The following is a 21443-nucleotide window of genomic DNA, read 5'->3' on the forward strand; positions in this document are numbered from 1 at the left end:
CGGCTCACAGAACTGAACTGGCAGAAAAGGAGCAGCTCACTGCAGCATTAAACTCGTGCCAGCACTGCCAGAAAGCAAATAGCTCTTCTTCCAGGTGCACTGGTGAGAGGCTCACAAATTGTCATTCTGCAGTGCTGTTGCACAAAATCTTAAATACCATTCCCAGCCAAAGGATTAATACTAACTGCGGAGTAAGGGAGAAGAAATATTTAGGTTTGTGATCCACAAAGTTTGGCCATTATATGTCTAATTACCCTGGTTGTAAAATCTACTGCACAACAATGTAGTTCAGATGATCAAGTATGAAAACAGTCAGTTTGGGAAAGCAAGTCCAGTCTGGATATGACTTATACCACTGCAGTACATATTAAAGATGCTTCATATTCATATGAACATATTCAGGCTGCAGAGGACTTTTTGCATTAGCTCCTCTCATGGCATCCTACAACCCTTAAGGGACATTGTAGGATGTCCCTTAAGGGTTGTAGGATGCCATGAGAGAATATATATTTGAGGTCTTACCAAACAACAATATTAAATTAAAATTTACAACCGATAAACCAGAATGCATAAACTAGATGGGTAAACTGGAAAAAAAAAAAAAAGCAAAATTGTTTGCCCAGGAAATGAGCAGAGTGGTTTGTAATAGTATGAAAATACTGCAGATGCGACAGTTTTTGGCAGTTCAGACTACTGTGGGCTGTGACCTGAGCGCTACATGACCCTTCTCTGCACAAATAATCATGCAGTCTCAAATTACACAGAGCAGCTCTTCAGCTCAAGCTACAGATTTTTTTTTATTTGTAGGCAGGGTTAAAATGGTGGCCATAACAACGTGTACTGGGAGTTACCACCGCGGCTGCTACAGACTGGAACAGGGGGACAGTCGCTACAATTGGCAATTACCGAAAGGATACGGATGCTGTACGGCTGGCAAAGCCTTGTCCAGCTACTTTCTCAGCTGGAGGAGGCTAGTTACTAACATCTACAGTATGTGGCGGATTTGTCGTTGACAAGAGATGTTATCGCGATAGCGACGAGGAAAACTCCCCCGATTAAAAGCTCAAGGAGGAAACAAGCTTGGGGGGGGGGGGGGGGGGGAAAGAGAGTTAAAATCAGCCGTAATGAAACTCTTGACTCAGCAGTGCGCGGCGGGAGGCTGCCGTAGGCACGGCCGCGGCGCGGCTCCTTCTCCTCGCAGGGGAGAACCAGCCGGGGCACAGGGGGCTGTGGGAGCGAAGCTGCCGCAGGCAGGAGGTGCCCCGGGACTCCGCTCCTTGCCGAGACCCTTCTCCCCAGCGACTCCTGACTCGTCTGAATCAAAACCAACTCAGCGCTCGGGAGCTTCTGCGAACGGGGCGGGAAGGCGGGCCCGGCAGCCTCCCCACCTCCTCCTCTCCGCCGTTCGGAGACCTTCCTCCCCGTGCGGATCTCCTCCTCCTGCCTCTCCCTTCACGGCCAGCCACGCTGCGAGCCCCAGGCAGAGCCCAGCGTCCGCGGCCGCAGGGAGGCCGGCAGCACTGAGCAGAACCAGGAGCGGAGCGCACGTTGTGTTTTCCTTTGGGGCCCGGCTTGGCGGGGCCGTCCCGCCCCTGAGCAGGGGGTGGCCAGGTCTCGGAGCCCGCTCGGGGTGTAGCCCCGCCGCTCCGCCCCGGGGCGTTGAGGAGGAGGAGTGGGGTGTCTCGGCCGTCCGTCCCCGCCCCGCGGGCTGACCCCGCGCGGGCAGGCAGGAGGCGGCGCGGCGGCGGGGACGTGCCCGCCGGGATGCGCGTTTAGCGGCGGCCCCGGCCGAGCGCAGGCCCCGCCGGCTGCACCTGGCGCCGGGGTAAGCGGCAGCGGAGCCCCGCGTCCTGCGCCCGACACCCGCCATGGAGAAGCGAGGGGAGGGCGAGCCGCTCTCCCACCCCCTGGAGCCCGAGCCCGAGCCCGAGCCGCAGCCGGCGCCGCCGGGGGAGAAGCGCTTCAGGTTGTGGTACGTGGGCTCGTCGTGCCTGGATAGGCGGACCACGCTGCCCATGCTACCGTGGCTGGTGGCCGAGATCCGCCGCCGCGGCCAGCGGCAGGAGCCCTGCGGCGCCCCGGGCAGCGGGGTGCCGGCCCGCGAGGTGCTGCTGCTGCTGGGCTCGCCCACGCTGCGCTGCGTGCCCGCCGGCCCCGGCCCCGCCGCCGCCGGCCCCGGCCGCCCCGCCAGCCCCGCGCCCGCCGTCTTCATCTTCGAGCACAAGGCGCAGCACATCGCCCGCTTCATCCACAACAGCCACGACCTCACCTACTTCGCCTACCTGATCAAGGCGCAGCCCGACAACCCTGACTCCCCCATGGCCTGCCACGTCTTCCGGGCCACCGACCCCAACCAGGCGAGTGGGGGTAGCGGGCGGGGGCGCTCCCCGGGATCTCCCCGCTTGGCTCCTCTCCTCGCCGGACGGGACCCCAGGCGCTCCGCAGCCGTGGAGGGGCCGGTGTGCCCGGGCGGGGCAGGGTGCTGCCTGTGGGGTACTGCGGGACCGCAGCCTCCGCACGCCCACCCGGGGCCGGCCGTGCCCGCCGGCCTCGTCCCGGTGTGCCCTTCCAGCACAGGCGGCTGCAGCGCCCTTGGCTTCCGCGGAAAGGGAGGGTGGTGGGGACACAGAGCCCTGCCTGGCCATGGGGTGCGTTGCCAGCCCCTGCCAGGCCGGCGTATCAGCCTCTGCGGAATGCAGTGCCCGGCGACATGGGGCCCCTTTCTTCCCGGGCCGCCCTCCGTGGGGAGGCCTCGCATCCTGCAGCAGCTCGGTGCCAAGGGCACGGTTTGCTCCACGATCAGGATTTGTGTTAGAGCGTCCCAGCGGTGCTGTCAGTGCCGGGCGGGAATGGAATAGTGCAGGATGGTGCTTTTCCTCAGACTCCCGTGGTACCGAAGCGATCGTTCGTGACCAGCGGGTCCTGTCGTGCTCACGGGTCACGCTAAGGACACCTGGCCATGCTCAGGCATATGCAGTAGTGCTACAAACAAGGCTAGGTTTGGGTGGGGACATTTTTGATAAAGTGCCAACTGGAAAAAAAGACCTAACAGTAAGATTGTGTTTTCCTGACTATCTAGCCTTGGCTAACACATCAAATGTGCAGCAGACTTCTTTCTGATTTAGCATATGTGAGCAATAGTGGGTGGACAAGTCGGTTGGATAATCAATTTAGCAAGATGACAACAAGAAAAAGGCCTTTTGATAACAGTCCTTTGGTTGAGTAAGTCAGAATACCTTTTCCTCAGCTTTCACAAACTGGGGGAAGAACTCTTGCAGTTGGAAGTTAGCTAACTTACTGCATGTACTGAACAGCTCCTAGGGTTTCGTTGTTTGTTTGGGTTTTCTTAAATGGGGAGGGTGGGAAATATTAAGAAAACTACTGAAAATTTCTTGGTATATTAACCGTTTTATTTGAGGCAGCACACTTCCAGAGAGAGCATGGAGGCATTTAGATTGCATTCATAGCTGTGGCTTAAGGACAGGCTTAGGACAGGCAGTATCCCAAGTGGAGGTAACTGTGCTTAACTTGTTGGCAACTGCTGTGGGTTCTGCTCTGCCAGGAGAGCACGCAGCAAGAGCGTGGAGGGGATCGTCTTCTGCCCGGGGAGGAGCCCAAATGTCCTTTTAGGAGTTTGGCAGTATGGACTGAGGCAAACTAAGGTTCATACTGTTGGCAGAAGATGCTGAATCAAATTTATTTCTGGGGTAGGTCTGTACTGGTACCATGGGTTTGTAAAACAATTTTACTTTAAGATAGTGAATCCCTAGTACTCCAGTGAATGTGTAAAGTACTACATAAATTTACATTTGGAAGGCTATTTCTCACTACAGCTCTATCCATATGGCTTTCCTTCTTTCCTCACGAGGAAAGTGCCCTTATGTGCATTGAATTAAATCAAACTGATACTGTAGGTTAAGTCTTCCTATTGAAAGAAGTTGTTAGTGTGTACATGTCTTGTTCAATTTTTAGTTATACTTGTTAAGATTTTTTTAAACTTTGTTATCATTAATAAAGAATATGTCCCTCCCAGGAGCATTACTCAGCACATGATTTTGAACTACAGTGCGGGTAGTAAATGCAGAGCTAGCGATGTCATTTACAAGTGTCTGATTAACAGGCAGGTTTTATTAAGGTACCAAAAGGAAAAGGTGGATTCTTATCCCCACCTTCCTGCCCCCCACCCTGAGTTTTGTTATCAGTTTGCCCAGGCTTGGTTGGCTAAGCCTGTGCAGGTATCTAGCTGTTGGTCTGTGCTAAAGCTTAATCATGAGTGGGTGAAGTCAAGCAGCACGTTGCTAGCTCTAAAAGTCTTCTTTCTAAGCTCTTAATTGTTTATTATAGAATTGATGTTGTTCTTGCATGCTTTCAAGATCTTTATGCACTTCTGTTTCATAGTGGTTATATGAGCCTTGTGTTGTGTATTAACTTAGAAAGTATTTTTCACAGCTGTTATTTTCAGACAATCTCATTTTCCATCTTCAGCTATAGTGACTTTCAGCCAGCGTAAGTTGGCACTGCTACTGAGAAAAGTGATCCTGTCTTCTTCAAGCCTCAACCCCTTGTTTCTTCCTCTCAGCTTTGTCCTTTTGGCAGCACAACTGTTTGTGCAGCCATACAGCAAACAGGATCTGGGAATTGACTGGTGTTAAGCTTGCTTTTCCCTTACCTTCTCTGGAGTATTTCCAAACTGCTTCCCTCATTTGCAGCCCTAATGACTGTTTACATCAAGGCAGGTGGGTTGGAGGCACCTGGTATCAGTGAGTACCTAAGAAGGGGAAGGGTCAGATAGCCTTTCCAGAAGTTCTAGAGAAGGTAATTTCCAGAGGAATTGTGGATACTCCATCCCTGGAATTGTTCAAGGTTGGTTAGGGCTTTGAGCAACCTGGTCTAGTGGAAGGTGTTCCCTGGCAGTGGGGGTGGAATTAGCTGGTCTGTAAGACCCCTTCCAAGCCAAACCATTCTATGATTCTGTGGAAGTTATGCTGACTTCAGGTTTGCCAGGGCAATGCCATGGTATTGTCCACTTTGGCAGTATTAAGTTCAGCAGCATGCTAAGTAGCTCTGGAATGAAGGAAAGGTACAAGAGATGTCTTGGGGTCTCTGAGTTAGAAGACAGCTGGCCATAAGTGGATGTTAGTTATAAAAGTGAGACATTAATGATTGGCTTTTGAGGAACTAGTGCTACCATGATAATTCAAAAAACAATGTACTGAGAGTGAAAGTTTTGGCTTCAAGCCTGTAGCTTTGTCCACCAGCTGTACTGCACAAGGTTTAGGCTGCACACGCAATCCCTATGATCACAAAAAGGGCTGGTATTCATAGAAAAAAGCACTGCCTCTTGCCATTCTCTGCAAATTTCTTTACCAGATGACCAGTGAACAGCCAATGTAATATGTGCACTGATGACATCAGGTGGGAAGATAACATCTTTTAATATTATTTGCTGTGACTGGAGAAAAATGAGAGTGAGCTAGCAGAATGAAACACCTTCATATTTTATTTGAAAGCCTGAAAATTCTAGGCAGAGCTGAAAAGTAGGAGCCAGTGGGGTGACTCTGTTCTGGAGTAGTGCTTTGGCAGCGTGTCAAACCCAGAGCTTGTTGGCATGACAGTGGATGCTGAGATAGATTTTTTGTGGGTATGTGTCTCTTTCCTTTGCTGTTTAATTACAAGGGGAGGCATCTGAAGCCATCTGACTGATGGAGATGGAAACAGAAATGTTTGCCCTTTTTTTTCTCCCTCGGAACTTACTACAGTGTTTGCTGCTTCTTGTAACTGTCCAAAGCAGTAGCCAGCAGAAGTGGATAAGGGTTCTTGTCCATTTAGTGTTGCCTGGTACTTTCTGAGTAGCAGCCAGAGATTTGTTAGTTTGTGTTGCTGTCATATGAGAATGATCAAGTATGCACAGACTGTATGTAGACATCAAATGACGGCATTGTCTCATTTTATATTTGACAGATTTTTTTTTTACAGTCCTGGGAACAGATTATTTTTTTAACCCAAAAGTTAGAATTTATAAATATGGCAGGCATACTCTTCTTGCAGCCACTGAGAAAAGGCTGTTTAATTAGTATTTTTAAGCTCAACATTAACACATTTTTATCATTAAATACTGATTGTGTTCTATAAACCAGATTTTAATTGTGTGGAACAATCAATGCAGTTAAACAATTGCCTTGAGTTCCCTGTTCTCTGGGGGAGAGGTTTGTGGTATGATCTCTTTCTGCAGTTTTTTTTTTTTTATTATTATCATGCTGATCTAGATTGTGTGTTTCCTGCTTGAAACATGAATAAGCCTGTTTTGAGAGGATATTTTTTTTTAACCTCAACTGGCATCCTAAATCAAATTATACTTTACTTGATTCTTATTAGTGAAAATAGTTGTTTCCTCCAGTTATTTAAGAATTCATTTCATGCGTTTTGGTTTTCTCTTCTCAAACTTAAAAGCATGATGAAAATGTATTGTTATAAGGTTTCAAAAGTAATCCAAGCTGGCTGTGGAAAAATGATGTTCAGGTGGCCACACCTCAGTTGAATTTAGCTCTCGTGGGTATAATCTGTAGCTGTGTTAAGGGTCTAGGCTTCCTCAAGGTGAAACAGAAGTAATGGAGCCTTTTGGTGACAGTGTAAAGCTATGATAAAAACTGGAGAGATGGAAACTTAGAGACAAGAGCCAGAGACAGCCCACTTGTCAGAAACACTTGTCTACTCCAAGAATGTGTTTCTTTTCTGTTGAATAATGTGTTTCAGTAAAGCAAGGATGTAAGACAATTGTTCTGGAAAAGCAAGACATGAGTACAAAGTCTAGTCAAAGGAGGCTTTTATGCTGTATGAATATCATGTTACATAAAGTTTCTTACTGAAGAATGTAAGTTAGAAATGTTTGAAGAACTAAGTTTGTCAAGTTTACGTGCGTATTTCTGTTGTCCTTTGATTATTATGTGATATAGGAGCACGAGCTTAATGGCAATGAAGTCAAGGTGTAGGAAGTACATACATACAGCATTGTTGAAATTCATACTAAGGTATTGCACGGGTTGAGTTGTCTGATAAGATGTGTTTTGAGTAGGTATAACAGACCTGACAAAATAGATATGCTCTAGGTTTTGAAGGATTCTGTAGCAAATGAGAGCTGACATTTGGTTGATAGCACAATTTGGTTGCAGAGGAAGGATTTTCCATGAGAAAGATAGGTTGTCTCAGTTTTTACCAAGAAAACAAGTCTTGGAGGGGCCAAAAAAATGAAAGTTTTCTGAGTTCGTGTGGGTCAGAATTTCATTCATGGGTTGAGAAACTGAAAAGCGATGACTCAGAACAAAGCATGGATGTTAAGGGCTTGCAATGAATGCAGAATTGTTTGGTGAGCAGCCTTATTATCTCTAGCTTGCATGGGCAGCCTCAGATGAAAAGTCTTGCACTCCCTTTTTTGAAACTGAAAGTTGAGAGCTTAAGGTTTCATTTTTGATTGCCTTAATAGATTTGGCACTTTTTTTTCTGAAAATGAGACTACTTTTAATTTTAGGATTGTAGAGTTATCTTTAAATTTTGGTTTTGAACATCCTGCCCATAATATTTCTTTCCTACATCTCAAACAGAATAAATAATAAAATTATTGAGTGTTTCTAAACGGTGGTGTGTAGCCTTTTTATTCCTGGCCAATGTTTAGGAAAGGAAAGATAATGGGTTTAAGTACCCTTGTCTGTCATGTTAGTAAAAAGAATTAATTCATTTTTCCTTTTGCAGTTCATGAAAACCACCCATTATTTGTGGAGTAGAAGCAATGTCTTGTAGTTGAAGCAATATATTTTCAAAAAGGCCAAATAAAATACATGAAATTATGTATTTCACTGAGAGTGGCTGTAGATAAATAGTGACCAGATGATAGGGCTGTCTTTAAGAAAGGAGATTGTGTGTATCTAAGAATACCAAATCAAGGCTTCTCTTCTGATTATTTGTTTCTAGGTTGTTTTTTTGGGTTTTTTTTTGTCCTGTCAATGCAGAGGCAGTTTCTTTTGAAAACAATTAAATAAAAATCTGACTTTAAAAAGATTTAGCTAGCATGTGTGTGTCGTCGCAATAAGGAGAGTCTGATTTTTAGGGGTGATGGAAATCTCTGACCAAGATGCTTGAAGGTGGTTGTTTATAAAAGTAAATTCTAGAGGAGATTTAATTTCTGAACAGCCATTATGAAATAGTGGTGTTCCTGATGCCTATCAATCTCTGCTCTTTGCTAAGGTTTGGTACAGCATTTGATGTGCACAGCTCACCGTTCCTTGGATCTCTTCCATGGATCTTCCCCATTTGGAGCTCCCTGAACATCTTGAGTTTCTCTGAGGTAAAGTGGTGAATAAATACCGCAGTGAATTGGGACCAGTTCAGAGATTACTGTCTGCTCTGTAGGTCATGCAGATTTTCAGCAGTATTGGCATGGTCCCCTTGTGGTACCAGCTGTCCTCTGCCACCTGGTTTTGTTTCCTTTGTGGTTTCAGATACCATTTCAAGAGCAGGGCCAAGGAGGAGTTTATTTCCAATGTGGCTTTTGTCATGTATGCAAACTGTGCCATCTTCCACATTTTTATTATGCGCTGTTCTGAGGCACCTTTAGAGACCACAAGGAGATAAAAAGACCTGCAAGACCTTCAAGGGTGAAAATCTACTTGCAGAGGTCATTAAATAATGTGGTGTTTCCAGGGCTGCTGAAAACCAAATTTAAGGCAGTAAAGTGAAGTGATTTAGTTCAGAAATAGGCTCTGTGCTTTCATGTTCTCTATCACCTGTAATACAGTATCTGCCACCTTTCATTCTGACAAATACATACATCAAGACCACATGCAGTTACATGGGTTCCAAAATAGAGCATCACCAATGCAAGATAGCATATGATCATTTGACAAACAACTGTATTGTCCCTGGAGAGGTCAAAGTATAAAAAGACAATACTGAATGTCACAGGGCAGGATAAAAATATTGGAGTGGTTACACCAGGGATGCAGGAACTATGTGACTTCCTATTTTGGGATTTGTTTTGAGTACCAGAGAACACGCATAAGTTTTGGATATGCCTGTTTTCATCCATGAACATGTTGAGGTTCTTTTACTCCTTTTCAAGTGTATTAATCAGGTGACATCTGGTAGATCAGTGAGATAAGCAAATAAATATTCTTGATGGTCCTGTAGGTCTGAAATTACTCTGTTATTTCAGTCTTCCCCTTGGCATTGGTCAAAGGTAAACGTGTTTGTGCTGGATGGGTTTAGTTATGATAGTGTGTTTAAGACTTCAGAGAAAAGAACATGAAAACCCACACAAGCGACAAAACCACACACATTTGACTTAAGGGGCTTATTGCAGCCAATTAATTAGAGTCTTAAGTTTTATATTTTATAAAAGTTAATTATGTATCTTGAAAAATCCAGTTAATTTTTATTCCGAATGCAGTCACTCTCCACCAGTGCAAAGCCTATGGTTGTCTCAAGCCTCTTTCCCTTTCTTGCCTTTGCCTCTCTGTAGCAGCCACCCTGCTTGAAATGAGCAGCAACTGTGCCTTGCTGTTTGAGGCAAAGCCTGCTTAAAGCCATCCCTCTTAGGAGAAATGGGCTGCTTAGCCCCCCGCCCCCTCTCCCTGCTGCAGGGAATTAGGGCTCAGAGTGAGAAGTTAATTACTTGGTCCTCTTCTGGAGAGGGTGATGCTGCCTGGATTTCTGCTGCTCCCTTAGCAGACTCTTTCTGGAGGAAGAAAAAGGAAAAGCTTGGCACCAGCAAGACTATTAGGTATCATTTTACCTTCCCGAGATCAAGCTTTGTGTCTTGGCTTCAGCTGCAGTGCCTAAACATGGTTTTTATGTCCTTTTGTGTGGTTTTAGTTGAGTGAACTGAACAAAAACTTTCAACATGTACCTCAAAGGCTGTCACAGCATGAATAGATAAGGTTGAAGGCATATAGTAAATATATGTATGACGTCTTAAATTTTCTGTTCAGAGCCTCAAAAAGGTGTCATGAGCTTACAATTATGTAGTTGTCTTACAACCCCTTTCAGTTTGGATCATTTTAAGAGTGGCGAAATACTTCAGTTGAACCGCTGCAAAAAAGAAACACTTTTTTTTTCATTGTTAAATTTTTATTGGACCCCTAATGCTATTCAGAAACTCTGCTTGATGCTTTGGAGGAATTGTATCTATTCAACCACATTTTCTGACTTTATAGGCTACTTGTAGTAAGTTTTCTTCATCTCTGTTCAGATCTGATTGCTTTCTCATGGAATCCATAACTTTCCTTTTTAAAATGATTTTATGTATTTGGAATTAGGCTTTTAAAACTAATATTTTCTAGAAATTCGGAAGGGTAATATGGTGAGAGTTTTCTTCTGTATCTCTGGAACTGCTGAAGATAGGTAGGATTCTACAGTATTTGACACGTGGCACTTTTCTGAAGGATTAAATAAATTTAAAATGCAAACATGAAAGAGAGTGTTGTTCAAAGCCAGTGTGAAAGACTTGTAGAAGCTGTTGGATAAGATAAAACCAATACCATAGAAGTGTGGCTTTTTTCCAGCTCTATCATCTCTAGCTCTGTGGTTTCCCCTCTCCCATTTCAACTGACTTTAAAGGTATATTTCAGTCATGAAGTTCATTTTTGTATGTTGATAAACCTTAAAGAGCTTGCTCTGTTAAAGTGACTGGGGTTATGTTTTGTTTCATTACTCCTCTTGGCAGGAATATGTAGATCTGCACAGCACTGTTTAGAGATCCTTGATGCATTGAAAAACATGTTGAGGGAAGTCAGAATATTATCCTCCAGGGCACAGCAGTGACTGCCTTCCAGACTGTTCATGATTTTGTTTTTCCTAGTAAGATAAATAAATATTTATTTTTTTAGAATGCTGATGTTAAATATATTTCATGTATTGTGTGACACAGATGTGGATTTCCTGTTATGTTAATTCAGAAAAAGGGCAAAAAGCTGCAATGTCCCAGGAACTTTGGGAATAGTCAGTGGTCTGTGGGTTCTTAAGTATTTCTGAAATAGAGTAAATACTCAGTAACAGAGCAGTGAAAGACCAGGACGTGCAGTGCTAACTTGTTGAAGCATATTTTTATGTGCCTGTTCATGGTTTGTTTCTGGCTTTGGCTTGATTATTCCTAACAACTCCATCTCAAGTTACGGTAAGATTTCTAAATAAAAATAGAGTAGGCTAATGTATATTTAACAGTGCTGTATTTGCCAAGGAGGAACCAGTTGCTGGCTTGCTGCTTGGCTGAAGGGCAGAAATGAAGCATCACACCAACTCCAGCTAAAACCCGTGCTGAAAGCTGATGTTTGACCTTCAGGTGCCATACAAATGCAAAGGTCTGCAATTGCTGCCTGCCCAGCTCTGTCACAGCGTGCAAAATTACAGCTTTGGTAGTCTGAGGTGAAAAAACTCATTCCTGCTTGTGTGCAAATTAGAACGGGAAGAGATTGTGTGTGTGACCTGCTGCTGTACTTGGCAATGAAAACAAATACCAGACTGCCCTCTGGGTCATGGCACTTCTGTGGCAATTAAGCAGTTAGGTCAAAAATTGTCAAACAATTTACTGTAAGTGTACTCTACAAAAATAAAAAACCAAGGACATAATTTAAGATCCTGAAATGCTGTACTGATGTGCAAATCCCATAATGACTGATAAGAGAGCTTTCTGTGAAAAATACTGCTCTTTCTGTAAAATTTTGTTAAAGTTTTTGTACAAGACTTTTTTTTTTTTTTTATGGAGAACAATTTAAAACAAGTATCCCTTTTGTAGACAACACTTCTGGCCTGACTTTGTGGTCGTACTCACTGAGGGCCGCAATTTTCTGTGCAGCATGACTGCAAACTTTAGCAGTATGAAAAATAACTTGCAAAGAGGATACACTTTTTTTGTAAACCAACTACATTATAAATAGACACAAGATGTTGGCTTTTCTTCTGCAGCAGTTTTTTGGGTGAACCTTGCCAAAAGAAAATCAAGTGAGCCTTTCAGTAGGAGTAACACGCCATACTTCTATTTAAATTATTCATGGAGAAACACACCTAGATTATCCATGGCATATGTGTGCATATATTCAGATTTACCCTTGAGAAAATTTGCTGACCTAAACATGGGAGCCGAGTAGGAGCAAGGCAACATGATTAAAGCCAGCTGAGAAGGAGTGGGTTTACATCCTGGCACTGTGCCTTGGATTCCCTCTCTGCTTAATGCTAGGGAGAACTAAAAATAGTATCTGCAGTTTAGTGGGGTAGTGTGAAGTTTACAAAATGAATAGGTTTCTTCCATAGTGACCTTCTGTCTGCTGAAATCACCACAAAAGGTGATATTAAGAAAAATAAATTAAAAAATACATACAGAGAGCTATCAATCTGTATAAATGGTGTGGAGTTTTTTAGGGAACTTTGTTTTGCTTTGTTCAATGTGTATGTTGTCCTTAAAATATACAGCATTACAGTTGGGAGTGTAGAGGAACATAGAGGCCAGCCCAGACTGCTAGGTTTGCTTGATTTTTGTGTTTCTTTACGCAACCAAGTGTTTTGTTTCTGTATGATTGCTCACTGTTCTGCATTTCATCTGTTTTACTTGAAATTGTAGCCTTGCTGGTTGTAGTTGTATGGAAGTTTGAAAAGGGAACTTCATGTTTGGTGAAAATTAGAGGTTAAACCCCATTTTTAACAACACCATCAGTAGTAAGCTGACCAGGAGCTCAGCTTTGGAGCCATTTTATTTCTTATCTTGTCTTATTTTTGAGATTTGATAACATATTTGATATGCTTCTGCTCTGAGTTCTCACATGACCACCATAAAAAGATTAGATTTTGAGAAGATAATTAATTCTTGTATTCCTCCAGCACAACAGACTGGATGCTTTAGGATGTTACTTCTAGAAGTGTCAACCTCAGCAAGGCAGGGATTTATATGTACATGCTGCTGTTCATTACCTATCGAGTAACAAATCTGCAAGACTCACATTATTATCTGGATTATCACAAGCTTTCCTATTATGCTAAACTTGAAGTATCAAAATGAAATGTTGCAGTCCTTTTTCACTGTTTGCCAATCCTGCCTCTAACAGTGGAAATTCTTTTAGCTGTTTGGTCCTGCTGTTAGGTTTGCAATTCTACTGTCAGACTTTCTAGACCTAGTTTACCATCACCTGAAAAACTGGCAGAGTTCCACCAGCTTTGACACTCATTTTGCAGATTTTAAAATTCTTACCACAGCCCTGTGGCAAGCTCAGAATATTCTGTGGAGCGCCACAGGTTGTTGCTGTCCTTGTGGAAGCACAGCACCCAGCCCTGTCCTGGGCTAGTCTGTTAGAAATACAGAGTAGGGTTAACAGTGTCCTTTTACACAGGTCAGTTAATTCACTCCTGCATACTGCTGCCACGTGGGCTCCCCAGCCAGGGCACAGGGAGCACTATATATGAATTGTGATGGATCACTGCTCCTGGAAGGGCTCTGGTTATGCACCCACAAGAGCCCTGCATGAAACTATGCAGGGTCTGCTTCATGCTTTCATCCCTGTTTAATTGCTTTGGGTTGGTTTCAGGGGACTATTCAGTGAACAACTTAAGACTGTCTAGAGGGCCCTGCTCTGAAATAGGATCCAAGGCACACAAATCATTGTCTGGATTGCAGGGTTTTCCTGCAGGACCACTAGCTGCTAGAAGATCATACTACTTCACTACTCTGTTACTGCTTTAAGTGTCATTCTACTAACAAATATAGCAGTCTCTTACTATTACTGTGTCATAAAAGTAATACTCTGGATGTTTTTTTGTTTCTGCCTGTATACTGTTCCTATTAAAATGTCAAAATATCTTTCAGCTCAATTGAATAAACAGGTGAGTAAGGATGTGATAGGTTTCTAATTCAGTTTCAGCATGGGTTGCTATTGTCATTTGAACATTGCAGAGATCTAAGAAAACACCAACTCTACATGCCAGTAGAAGTTTGCATAGCTCTGTGGTATGCACCCAGAGTGTCCTTCCAGGGAAGCGTGCTTCCTGAAGGGGTGTTTTCTCTAGCTGACCCTTGTGAGTGGTCACAGTGTAGGTAGGATTGGGAACCCCACATGAAGGTAATGGGGAATCTGGTACAGAAATCAGAGCTGCCCGCAGAACAGTGAAGAACACAGATCCCTTTGTGATTGCCAACAGATGCATTACTTTTCAAATTTTTGGGCTTTTCCAGTCATCTTACTCTATGTATGTAGAAGATTACTGCTTATTATTTTCTTATGTCGTATCTCTTGATCCTCTGATTCTCTCATCTCCTTGAAAGTGTCCCAGTCCAGGATTATAATCTTTGGGTTTTGAAGGAGTTGTTGGTACTGCATGCAGTACTCTGAATCATGAAGAGTCATGATTCTGACCATAGGGGAAAACAGATAATAATCCCTTTAACCCTGCCGCTTCCCACAAGCTGCTTGCCTCAAGTTAAAATTTGAGTTTTAAACTTGAAAGTAAAAAAAGCAGTCATTCATTCTTTTGATTGCTTGCTGCCAGAAGCTGAGCATTTCAGATACAGCTACCAGGAGTATAAAAGTTTTAACTTTATTCCTATTCATATTTCTTCTTTCAAGTTCCACATTTTAGAAGTATCACCAAGAGTTGCTTTTTTTTTTGTTTAGTTGATATTAAACAATATCAATTATTGTTTTTTAAGTGTAAGTTCTGGTAGCAGCTGTTTATTGAATAGAAACTTGAACAAAAATGTGAAAGTAATAATGCATGGTGGTAATTTCAATTTTAATAGAGCTGTTCAAATGTTTTTACTTGCTCAAAGTTCCTTTGCATTTGAAGTTTAGTTTCACCTTCATACCCTTTTTTTAAAACACATGACCTGGCACAAATTTATTTTTAAGTTGTACTGCCAGTGGCTGATGGGAGGTGAAAGCTGGTCTCCTCAGTGACCGACACAAATGTATTCTGTTTCAGAAGGAAGGTATGAGTAACAAAAAACCTCAAACAGATAAAAAACCACAGCCTGTACTGCAGAGGGAATGGATGGTGTGCTGTATGGTAAAAGTCTGTAATATTAGCAAAATAACTCCTGGGGCCTAATATGAACAGCTGAGTCATTTATAGCTGGTAGAGGGACAAATTGCTGCTGAAGGATGTTTGTTATTGCATGGCTGCTGCTAGAGCTGGTGGATTGCCTGCTTAAGAGCAAAGTAAACTTGAACCTGGTAAAAAGTGCTGTGAAAAGTACACTCCAGATAAGCATGCTTTAATCTCTGGAACATTTAATTGGTTCAACACCATTTTCTAGTGCCTCAGGTTTTCAAATGTGCAAACATATTTATTACGTTGACATAATTATCAATTTCTAATTTATTCTTCTCTCTCAATCCACTGATAATAGTAGGGGAGAACACATTCTCTTGTACTATTAATATAGATAGGGTTCATATATCAAATTATGGAGTTAATACCTGTCCTTGAAAGTCTCCTGACTATTATTTCTCTGCTTCTTAATGCAGTACCAGGCTGCTACTGTAGGTCCCCATGCTGATGGTCATGTCTATCTAGTGAGGTTTGAATGTGTTTAATATGAGCCTCAGAGTATGCAACTATGTAAAATTAATCCTCTCAAAAATTGATATTCAGTTTATCTCTGAACGTCATGTCCATTGGTAGACTGTTTTGACAGATTACTTAATTAATTGTAAAATAAAGAGGGCTTCTACCCTCCTTAATATTTCCTTTGCCTCCCAGCTGCTTTTTTACAAGCAAAACTGAGCATCAAGAATAATTGCAAGCCCCTGCCCTAGTGCACTTTGGCAAAGGGTGAGTAGGTATAGTTTTTAACAATCCTTTAGCTCTCTCACTGGTCTTAAAGAAACTGTCTTAAAGAAATTGGTGGGACTTGAAACAACACATTACAAAATTTCAGAGTGCCATTTTGGAGAGAGCAGCAACATAGGTTAAAGCTGAGGGCAAAAGTAGGGCAATTGCCCTGCTCCATGGGGAAATAGTAATGCTTCCATGGCAGCCTGCTGGAGGAATGATTAGTGGCCAGTCATAGGAGAGGGAAGCTTTTAGTGTCCTGTATGATAATCAGGCTCCTGAATAATTAACCAGTGACTCTGAAAAATACACTCCTCCCGTTTTTCTCGAATCTTGTTATTTCTAACACTAAGCACAGTTAGTTGCAGGTTTGCTTACAGAGCTGTAGCACTGCAGCTACAAGTTTACAATATGAGTAACTATCTGAATACCTTCCTGGGCCTCCTACCCCGTTATCCATGTGACCATTTGTTTGTATACTTTGAATAACATAAAGGCAAAACCCTCAAACAGCAGTAATTTTTTCAAGTATATTACATCTAGCCACTCATGGATTTAAGTCCCACAGAGAACCATGTCCCCTGTCTTCTGACCAGGTAGCTCAGAGTGCTCTGATACCTCTTTGTTACCCAGTAGCTTCTTCCTGATAACCTGGACGGTCTCAGCCTGTAGTCCCAGCATTAATGACAGAATACATCAGTGCATACCTCTTGCTTCAGCCTCCAGAGTATAAACTAGCAGATGGTGTTGGCTAAGAGAAGAGGGGACTTTAACTACCTCAAAATTACTCATTAAAAGATGCTGCTGCATGAAAATGCTTTTGAATAGCTCAAGCATGGAAATTCCATTCATAAAAGCATTATTTTTTTGTGCCCCAGGAATAGGTTGGAAATAATTTTTTAATTATTAGACTAGATGATGTAGTTTTTTTAGAGATGAGTAAATTAAATAAAAAAAGGTACTGATGGAGATGGGTTGACTTTATGTGCAGAATGCTTATTAGGACTATAAACCAGATCAGTTATTTTCAAGAATAGATTGAGTCACTGGCAATTTTTAATAGTCCAGATTAACAAAAATGCCTGTTTCATGTCTTTGGGGAGATTTAATGCTTGTGTATTTCCCTCAGCTTCTACGATAATTACATTTTCTCAAGCGTAAGTGGCTTTCACTTTGCTGTTTCAGAGTCTAAGTATCTAATGTTTGTGTTGCATCTTTCACTGTGTATCCCAAGAATTCCCACACATAGTGGTATAAAGCAAAAACATCCATGCCTGCAAAAAATGATCCGTGGTAACACTTGGACCTTGTGAAGTAATTTGGATGTCTGCAAGCAGAAGTGAAGTTTTTGCAGCTTGTTCTGCAGTTTCACTTAAAGGAATCTGAAACTGTGGTGCTGATGGCTGCTTTGAAGAACGCTAGTCCTGTTTCTGCAAACATTGAACTCCTGTCTGTGGGACTGATCGTCTTTAAATGTCCAACTCTCTCTATTGCATTGATAAATTCCATTTCTTCTAGCCCTTCCTTCTAGATCCCCTGCTGAGAACATGGGATCAAATCTATAATTTCTAGTAAAGGGCCTTACTACTCCAGGTTGTTTCCCAGCTTGTAAACACCCTTTGTCTGTGGCCTTGCAGTCCTGCTGCCGCCTTGTGAGCTGCAGTTCCTGGTTGAACACAATTGCCCAGTGTTACAGCTGGGCTGGCACAAAAATGTCAATTATCACACAGAACTACATTATTCTGCTGATTTTACATGCTTAAATACTTACAAGTGGTGAGTCTTTCCAAGCTGATTTCTAAAGGCACAAGCCTTTCAGGTGTTCTTGGACAACTCTGGCTGACTTCAGGGACTTGGCTTGTCTAAGAATATTCTTGAAATTGGCTGCAAGCCCAATATTTGACTGGGTAGGTTAATCTGAGTAGCACTATGGTTAGGTCTTGTTTCCAGATGAAAGCTTTTTGTAAATTTTGTTTTTTAACAAAGCATGGTAAAAATTCTTTCATTTATTCACTAGCTGGTTTGCAATGTGCTTTAATAGAAAAGTGCATAAGGTGTTACCTATCCTGTTCCAGCAGCAGCTTCAAATAATTGCAAGACATTCTAAGAATAAGCTGTTACTTGTTTTCCCACAAATGTAGGAACTAAAGAACCTGCTATTGGAGCTTTTCTTCCATACACCTCTTGTAGCTGATTACAGTTTTATGTAACCTTCTGATTACTTTGGAATGTTTTGGAAAAAGCACTTTTATTAGAAATGTGGCACAGACATTAAGAGTGAGTCCAAACTGAAGAATTCACACAAGGCATTTCCAGGTGCCTTGAAAGAGTTGCTTGTGGTGATTCTATTTTTTAATAGAATCCAAAACTCAAGTAAAAGTGTATTTCTTCCTTTGCAGTTGCTGAACTATGTTGTGTTTTCTGTTGTATTTTAAGCACTGGAGCATTGTAGTTTCCCTCCAGATGGACTGACAGACCAGCAAGAGGAACTAGAGAGGAACCCTTGCCTTTGGGGGTAGGGGTAGCTCTAAAAATAGAGATTTCTTTTTAAGGTCATGTTCAAGAACAATGGAAGATGTTGATGCAGTTATCCTTTGCCCATGATCTGATATTCTTACTTCTGAACAAACACCAGAAGACAGAGCATCTTCCTGGCACAGCAGCTTTAAGGTTGTGGAGAGGTGAGCCCCAGCAGCCCTGTTGGTCCTCTCTTGAACCTTAAGAGCCGACAGTAAAGTCAGGACACATGGACTGTGTATTGTGTGCAGTCTGGAGAGCTGGTGAAACCCATATGTGAGCAGTCCAGTGCTGAGCCTGCTTCTGCTAGAAGAGAGCCCTAAGGAGATGGTTTTCAGGTCAGAGTAAACTAGGAGGGAACTGCACATCTTAATCATAGCATCTAGAGCCAGGTGTGTGATAGATGTTCCCCTGATGCTATGGAAAAGGTAGATGAAAATCCAGCTATTTCTGTGAATTCAGAGATGTTAAGAAATATTAGAGTTTTAATAATTCCCTGTGCAGTTCAGTCACAGTAATTTCATTTTCAAGAGAAAGGCCTTCCAGTAGCATTAGAACATTAGAAGTAATTTCACAGCTTAAATGAATTCAGTCACGCCTCTGTAGTAAAGAGTGCATTACCCTTTTTATTGCCATCTGTGAAAAATGCTTTCAGCTGCATTTGAATTCGAGACACAATGGTTAGACTGGGCTGTGCACAGTTGAAAGTGACTGATCTCATTTTTGAGAAGGTATTTCCTGATAAATGCATCTGTTTATCAAATAGAGTTTCAGAAGGGAAGTGATTACTCATTTACTGAATTTGAAGGACAAGCTTTTATAGCCTAAATTTTAGGAACTGCTCTGAATATACAGCAACTACTTTTTAGAATGTTAGCATGTAGTAAGGGCAGGTGTGACTGTCTTTGAGAGGAAAAGTCTGTCACCTCTTAAAAATTCGCCATTTATCTTAAATGTAAATGTGAAATTCACTGATACCTCTGAGACATATATTGAGTATTTAAAAAAATATTTTGGGCATTTCTTCAGATTTCCTTGGGTTTTCATTGATTAACACCTAGGTTACCTGTAAAGATAGGCTTGTCTGTCCATATGCACTTCCATTTCTCTTTGAAGTTTCCAAGTCTGTCTGTTAGCGGCTTGGTCTCTTAGTTTTGTTTATAGAGACTGAAGCAGTTTTTGATCACTTGTAGGTATTTCTGAATTTGAAACAATCAGCTTGGACAGACTGCATTTGAGACAGAAGTGTATTTGGTGCCCTGTATCCATTCAGTATTGCAAACTGCTTTAGTAGGTTTAAAATAAATAGATCTTATTTTTAAGTATGAGCTGACATGTGAAGATCAAAATTCTTTGCCAGCTGTGGGCAGACACAAATGGGCCTAAGAGGGACTAAGAAGTCTCTTAAAATACATAACATTTTAAAGGGTCTGCAGGGTGGACTGTATGCTTTATTTAACAATTATACTTCAGTGAAACATCAAATTTTACTTGGTTTTGGTTGTCAGCTGTTTTTATCAAATGGAGTTTATTATGTACCTTTACAGGTCCAGCTAAATTGCCTTTCAAAAGAATTTTAAGAATCAGCCTAACTAGATGCGAACATAAAAAATTTGGAGAGAAGTGAAGTACAACTCTCTTGCAGAGAGAGGGTCATGGAGTCTGACTTCTTTTTGACATAATGCTGCAAAGAGTGAGTGCTATATAAAAAAACTCAAAAACCACAACAGAATACAGACTTGATGGAGGATAGTCCTTCAGTTTCCATTACTTTTCACGAAGGTTGGAACTGGTGATGGGAAGCACTGTATCCTCACCTTTTGAGTAAGACAGTGACTTGGAACAAAAATTGTCATGAGTCTTATTGTTACATTAACATACGTGTATATGCACACACCCCAACTATTGTATTTAAAGAGAGGAGAAATTCCATTCATTAAGATTGTTTCACACTTTTTTTCTCAAGACTGTCAATGAGCCAATGAGGTTCAGAAAGCTCTGAAACTAACACGGTGATAGGAGCAGTTGAGTGTTCAGTGGTTATTTGCTGGCATATTGTTTCAATTAGGATTGCAACAGGAAGGAAATTTCCATGAGAGATTGCCTCACGTACCCATCAGAATACCAGTCTATTTTGGTTGTTCAGTGCAAGCTTTATATAGCTCTAACACGAGTTCAGCAAAATTGCTCTGTTTTGCACAATTAAGCTGCACAAATTGCACTGTTCTAGTTTTCAGATCAAAGGTAGGTGACAGACTTGTCTTTACAAGCTGAAATCTATTGGGATTGTTTCTTGATGTCAGAAAATAAACTAGATCCTTAGTTGGTAGTATGAGAGAGACCAGAAATGGTTTTCAGCTTATGATTCTGCTTTTCTCTGATTCTGCTTTGCTCTGTCCATGACATAAGGTGTAGGTTCACACTGCCTCCTACATGCTGTTTTTCATTAGAGAGTCCCCAGAGCAGGAGCAGAGCTGTGCTGTACCCCAGAAGACACCTCAGTCTGAAGATCAAGCCTCCCTTGCTCAGTGGGCATCATGGAATGCCTCAACTCTGCCATACCAGAGTTGATGACATGTGTTACAGAAGGGGTCAGAATCTGCCTCTGGAAACCAGGCAAACTAAAAAAATCCTTTTCCTCAGAACCTGAATCTGCTTTCTTACAAGAATTTTTTTTTTTCTGCTGCTTTCTGCTTTTTTGAAAGCAGATGTTTGGCTGCTGACTGCTCGTTGATCCCCAGTGCGGAAAGATCCAGGCTACATCCTAGATCTGTGGATTAGCTGGAGCTGAGGCTGGCTAGTCCCCAAAGCGCTGCTCCTGTCCTCTGAGCAGTGAATCAGAGCATGATAGTTCCTGCTATCCAGGCCATCGCTGAGATGATACTATTTATTAAAACAATATTTTAAAAGTTACATGTAGTCTCACTTTACAGTGGCTCAAGGTCAACCATGTAGAACCTTCTAGTTTAGGGTTCCTAATCTACATACAGTCCTTTAGCCTTTATTGGAAACACCAGAATAGTTCTGAGGAACCCAACCTTCAGGCACCATGATAAGTATTGTGTTATGCAAGAGCTATTTTTAATGTATTAAAGATTAACATTGATGCATAAAGTTAATCA

At 42.2% G+C, this 21443-nt stretch overlaps 1 protein-coding gene across 2 annotated transcripts in view; it reads left to right on the top strand.

The window, feature by feature from the left end:
* Positions 1-1643: 1643 nt before the first annotated feature.
* The window catches only part of TBC1D4 (TBC1 domain family member 4), a 103723-nt gene continuing 83923 nt past the window's right edge, over positions 1644-21443 (top strand). Inside the window, exon 1 of one of the 2 annotated variants that reach the window (XM_064713357.1) lies at positions 1644-2357. In XM_064713357.1, coding sequence (XP_064569427.1) covers positions 1869-2357 — 489 coding nt within the window. In that variant the 5' untranslated portion in view covers positions 1644-1868. The remainder of the gene's footprint in view (positions 2358-21443) is intronic. The other variant, XM_064713366.1, reaches the window with a different exon arrangement.

The sequence above is a fragment of the Zonotrichia leucophrys genome, chromosome 1 (genome assembly GCF_028769735.1).
Source record: "Zonotrichia leucophrys gambelii isolate GWCS_2022_RI chromosome 1, RI_Zleu_2.0, whole genome shotgun sequence".
NCBI lineage: Eukaryota > Metazoa > Chordata > Aves > Passeriformes > Passerellidae > Zonotrichia > Zonotrichia leucophrys.